The sequence below is a fragment of the Artemia sp. Qi Xiang Cuo genome, chromosome 3 (genome assembly GCF_049724085.1).
Source record: "Artemia sp. Qi Xiang Cuo chromosome 3, ASM4972408v1, whole genome shotgun sequence".
Lineage (NCBI taxonomy): Eukaryota > Metazoa > Arthropoda > Branchiopoda > Anostraca > Artemiidae > Artemia > Artemia sp. Qi Xiang Cuo.
This window is the reverse complement of record NC_142796.1, coordinates 1,581,029-1,587,009: the sequence shown is the minus strand read 5'-3', so window position 1 is coordinate 1,587,009 and position 5,981 is coordinate 1,581,029. Positions and strand designations below refer to the sequence as shown.

Here is a 5,981-nt window from a genome sequence, read left to right as displayed (position 1 = left end):
ACTTCTCCGGTGACGAAAGAACTTTTCACCTCCCTGCAAAAGTAACACGTCATTTCAACATATTTCCAACCTTAGTTGGATACTTTCCAACTGGTTTTTTTCATTGGTCATATGTTATTTCGGAACACCTTAGATTTTTAGATATAATACGTACGATTTGGATACCATCCAAAGTATTAGTTTCCTTTTCGACTTAAGTAAAACGTGGGATTGGATATACCTTTATCCAACTAGTTTCCAGTTAGTCAATAGGAGACGAATACAAGGTTTAGTTCATCCCCCAGAAGAGGGTTGTCATTTCCTTTAACGAAAGGATTTGGGGTACTTACGTGTTATCCCGACCACACTCAAGAAGTTTGATCTGTTTAAAATTGGTTCTTCTGTGTGCACTCTCAGATAATCAGCTTAGCCTGGCGAAGATAAACAACTATGCAGGTATATTTTAATTAAACATTTAATATACAGAGATGGTTAGGTTATATATTTATTATAATACGTTCTGGGCGGCCTGCTTTCCATAATTCTGTGTTGTAGTTTCCATAATTTTGTCACTAAAGTATTAGATTTTCATCAGATTTTGGTATATTTCATTAGGATTAATCTAACTCCACTTGTTGAGTGTGGTCGTGATAACACGTAAGTATCGAATTTGGTATATCCCTTATGCAGGGCCGTATCGAGGATCTTTTTTTGGGGAGAAGGGGGGTTACACAAAAAACGTTTAGAAACGCATCAAATATTTATTTATATGCATTTTGTTACGTTTTTACGAGTCAGACAAACATTTCGGGAGGGGAGGGGGGACAAACCAACCCACCTGGATACAGCCTTACCTTTATAGTATATCCTTTCTTTCAGTAAGTTTCAAAGTAGGACAAATTTCACCATTGTCATTAGTTCAAACGACCATTTTGGCAGTGGACAAATGTGGCCTAAACACAAGCTTCTTTCATACTTACAACCAGAAAATAACCACTCTAGATTCTTATTTAACACCCCTCCCCCTTATACCTTGAAAAATACTTTTTTTTGGGTATTTTCGATGGAAAACACGTTTTTTTTTTCGTTGATAAAACAAACAAAAAACAATTGCCCCTCACCCAAGAATTTAAACACACTGTACGCCACCCCCTCCCCTACATTTTCGTGAATTGAAATTCTTGCATACCTTCTTCCCAAGCGAGAATGCCCTGATTTTCTCCCCCCTTGGGGTTGTACCTGTGTGCAACTTAGGTAATATCAACAATCATTAAGAGAAAGCACCACTCTTATTTTAAATTTGTAAACTGATGGAACTACCAACATGGACTGAGAACTACCAACATGAACATGTTACTTTGGTCATACTTTGGTAAGACTCGGGAGTCTTACCATCTTTGGTCATATCTGTTTTCCCCGTCTTCGTAGTTGTCGAAGTTGTTTTTTTAATTAGAGGCGAATTTCCACTAGCGTTGTATATTATTATTTCAATTTTATTTTATGGTTAAAATTAATATTTTACTGATGCTACATACGGAAAAGATCTTCCAGGCTCTTAATGTATATTATCTGCGCAACAAGCAAAAGCTTTCTGCATTGTGATAATAATAATAAATAAATATACATATAACCTATCCTAAAAATTAGTCAGCTAAAGTATTTTGTTTCCTTCACATGAGAAACAGAAAAGGGACATAAAGGGAAAATCTCATGGCAGAATCACTACCTTGGCTTACTAAAAGCTGTTGCTCAGCAGTGTCGCCAACGTAGAGTGAACCAAATGTCAGTGACGTTAGTCGTCTCCAGAAGGGTTAGTCCTGGGCACGAGTTATAGCTTCATTAGAACTCACGCTTTGGATACTATGTCAACTTTGGATGACTTCTGCCCATCATTTGCGTGTCTTCTTCAGGGCGTTTCTAGCCATTTGCGGTTGGGTCAAAATAAAAAACTAGTAATATGGGTGCTTAAGCAGCCAGGCGAGGCAAATGATCATACCAATGCACCAAAGAAAACTCGAGCTGCTCACACGAGGGTTATAATTATTTAAAAAAAAAAAAAAATAAAAAAAAAAAAAAAAAAAAAAACTGACTCCGACTTCCATATTTCGTAGTCTAAGCATGTTAACCTGAGAGTTTATGGAAGATGAACACTATGGAAGAGGACACCTAGGCCTATATCATTTTCTTGGTTGCCTGGTGATAAATTTTTTTAATGAATCAATACATACTAAATAGTTTATAACGGGTTTAATTTGATTCCATGCTAGGCATGGTTTCAAGGCATCTATCTCCTACCTGTATACCCTAGTTCTGCAGCAAGCACTTTCATAGAGTTGAACATTACAAGATATCTCCTTTTTACTGAAAAAAACTTCTTGGCAACGCTCCAAAATTAAGTCTCAATAGCATATCAGCTAGCCCTATCCCAAATAGCCTACCCTTTAAAAAATATGCATTTATTAATTCAAAAAAATTATAAACATCATTATGAATTGTAGCTGAAGAAGTTTCAAACCTGGTAGCCTACCTACCCCTAGATTTAGCTCTATGTTGAAAAAACAGTATGTTGCAGGTATCCATAAAACTATGGGTTTTATATTTTTAATTTATATCAGTAGAGACATCACGTTTTTAGTGTGATATTTCTTTTCTACTTTTTCTCAGCTTATATTTTACTTATATCTTAGACATACCAAGTCCTCCAGGTAAGAGAGATTGAACACGAGGCCAACACTTCAGTACCAGCGTCAAAATATATGACAAGTCGGCTCAGGAGTAGAACCAAAGGAAGACAAAAACATTTTCTGAGTAAGCTACCTTCCAGCTCTTGTAGGTAGAGGCGCCAATTCATAAAACATATGGAAGGAGACTAACATTTTTTGCTTAATGAAAATATAAAAATAAAAACATTTTTCACAAACTAGAGGTATTATTATCTACCCCCACTTCTCAAATAGGCACCCTTGCTTGTAGGTTACAAGTAGAATCATCTGGCTCAAAAATAAAGTACATCAATAGAGAGCACAAAATAGTACAAAATAGAGTACAAAAATAGAGAGCAAATGTCTTTAAATCTTAATATTGAATTTGCAGCTACAATGTTCAAGCTAGAAACTTTAAATTTCCATAAAAGTAATTTTGGAGCCCTAATACTAAAAATGAACTCTAAAAATTTAAATAAAAATATTCTGGAAAAAATACCTTCCATCTTCCAGTCCTTGCAGGTTCAGTGGGTCAAAAACATTCCCTCCAAGCAAAAACTTTGTAGGCAACACATAACCATCACTTTTTTTCCGTTTTACAGCATAAACTTCAGAGGTACTAACGCATCGTTTTCTTCTTCCATGGATATGTTTTACTGCCCTCCCTTTAACTTGTTGATCTGGTATGTGGAACTTAATCTTAGTATCCTCGGCAATTTTTGAGTAAGATGGCTGGGATGGTTCTTTTACAGATGATGGAAATTTACAATGATTTGCGACAGAACTCTTTGGCGATGCTCCAAAATATGATGGAGAAGAGTCAATACTTGCAGACGCCATGATATTACATAATTCTAAAAAAATAACTTTTTTTTATTACCAACAAAGAAATATTGTATCTAATGCTGTGAAGTATTGTCCTCTTTTGTTTTCCCATATCCTCTTGCTCTTCTGTCTTCTTTGAATAATTAAAACTCACACCAATAGTTTTCAGTCTAACTGTGTGCACTATATTTGTTTGTCTCCCCTCCCCTGGATTTTACCTTTTTAGGGGAAGATCTTCAATGAAAATTGCTTTTTTAGGGTATTTTTACTGAAAAACTCACTTAATTTTCGTGAATTATCGCCATTGTGCACTGTAGTTCAGTTTGTTATCACTGTTGCAAAGTATTAATTTTTTGGTTAAGTTTATCTTTTTTTACTGCTTACAGCTATTAAGATAACAAATAAAATCAAAATCAAATTCTATTTCAGATAGATTCAAAAAATTTGAAAATAAAAAATAAAATACTCCTTCTCAATAGAGGTTCTAAGAGTAATAGTTTTCCTTCGAAAATGAAAGAGAAAGAAAAAAAGAGGGTGAGTGAGTAAGAGAGAAAGAAAGAAAGAGATAGAGTGGTGGGAGAGAGAAGTAGAGAGAGAGGGGAAGGGAGAAAGAGGGACAACAAGAAAGAGGGTGAGTGAGTCACAGTGATAGAGGGAGAGAGGAAGGGAGATATAGAGAGGGAGAGAGAGAGAGAGAGGGGGAGGGACAAAAAAACATGAAAGACTTGAAAAAAACTTTTTCGCAATGGAGCTTCTAATAATTATAGTTTCTTCGAAAATAAAAGAAAAAAGACATGGAGAGTGAGGGACAGGGAGAGAGAAAGAAAGAGAGAAAAAACAGAATGGAAGACTTGTGAAAAAAAAATTAAAACCTCTTAAGTTGACCCTGGAGTGACTATAAACAGTAACTTGTGCAAGAACATGCCAAAAGTGTAATACCTATTAAACATTATTCAAAATTCTTGAAAACCTTATAAATAAGATTTAGCCTAGCAAAGGTGTGAAGCCTGGCATACTACACTTCGGCCTTATCTATACTATATCTACTTCTGAAAGTTCTTATATAACAAAGTTTCTCTAACTTCATCAAAATTCAATACCCTTAGGAGGAGAATTGGTGGAGGCGGATACTTAAAAAGATCTTTGACTTAACCTTAGTTGAGAATTTTACCAAAAAAACATTTACCCAATTACAATACTTTCTGAGATAACCAATCACCATCATCTAGAATTTTACAGTAAAAGTGACCCAGCACCCAGTTTCTGCAGCTTCTCTAGGGCTTTACTCCCTCCTTTTTTTTTACTGTGCAGCGTAAAAATTAAGAAGCAGGATCCTAGGCCTTTACCCTCCCTTTTTTTATTGTGCAGTGTAAAAATTAAGAAGCAGGACCCTAGGCCTTTACCCTCCCTTTTTTTTATTGTGCAGTGTAAAAATTATGAAGCAGGATCCTATGCCTTTACCCTCCCTTTTTTTTATTGTGCAGTGTAAAAATTAAGAAGCAGGATCCTAGGCCTTTACCCTCCCTTTTTTTTACTGTGCAGTGTAAAAATTAAGAAGCAGGATCCTAGGCCATTACCCTCCCTTTTTTTTATCGTGCAGTGTAAAAATTAAGAAGCAGGATCCTAGGCCTTTACCCTCCCTTTTTTTTACTGTGCAGTGTAAAAATTCCAATTCCCTCAAAAATTACCTTAAACCGCACTTGCTAGAGATAGGATGATGGAGTTGAGTGATATCTAATGCATCCCATTAACTGAGCCATGGTTTGGGAGACTGGTCCTTATCGAGATTCAAAATAACATTTTATTATTAAGAAAAATCGAAACAATAGCTACCATACCTGTATCAGCTACGATTGACAATTTTTTTACCATTAGACAGTTTTTATTAACGCATTTTTAAATTTTTGGTTACTATGAACTGTGGTTTGTTCCTTACTAGGTTGCAGCTGTTGCTGCCACCATGATTGGTTTGAAGCTGTCGATGCTGGGTGAGTGCAGTTTTCTTGAAGAATAAATGGATATTGGCATGCAAGAAAGTATCCAATTTTTTTTTTTACAGGAGAGGAGGGGAGGGGGGTACAAACAACCTTTAAAAACACATAAATAATTTTTTTATATTCATAGCCTACTCAGATCTGAAAATACTTGAGCACTTAAGTACCCAGGCCCTTGAAATTCAGAATATTCAATTACTTTCTTATAAATTGCAGATTATTCTTACTTGGCTCAGATATAATTAAATGATCATGATGAAAGCAATGAGGATAAAAAAGATGGGTGCTGATGGGTATTTAGCTTTTGTTGCATAATCTTTCCAGTAAATTTGTCTTCTAACACAGAAATCAGATAGCAAACAAAATAAACAATTCAATTCCAAATTCAATACATTTTCCTAATGTATTAATCCCTGCTGTTGCTGAGCAATTTTATTGCTTTGCAATATTGTTTTTTTTCTCATCAACAGTTGGCTCATAA

The 5,981-nt window shown here is 35.3% G+C and overlaps 1 protein-coding gene across 1 annotated transcript in view; it reads right to left on the bottom strand.

The window, feature by feature from the left end:
* Positions 1-385: 385 nt before the first annotated feature.
* Positions 386-5,981, bottom strand: part of LOC148953640 (uncharacterized) — a 30,028-nt gene continuing 24,432 nt past the window's right edge. The window contains exons 2-3 of the mRNA XM_089087288.1: positions 3,181-3,535; positions 386-410 (exon numbers count right to left, since the gene is read on the bottom strand). Coding sequence (XP_088943414.1) covers positions 401-410; positions 3,181-3,521 — 351 coding nt within the window. The 5' untranslated portion in view covers positions 3,522-3,535 and the 3' untranslated portion in view covers positions 386-400. The remainder of the gene's footprint in view (positions 411-3,180; positions 3,536-5,981) is intronic.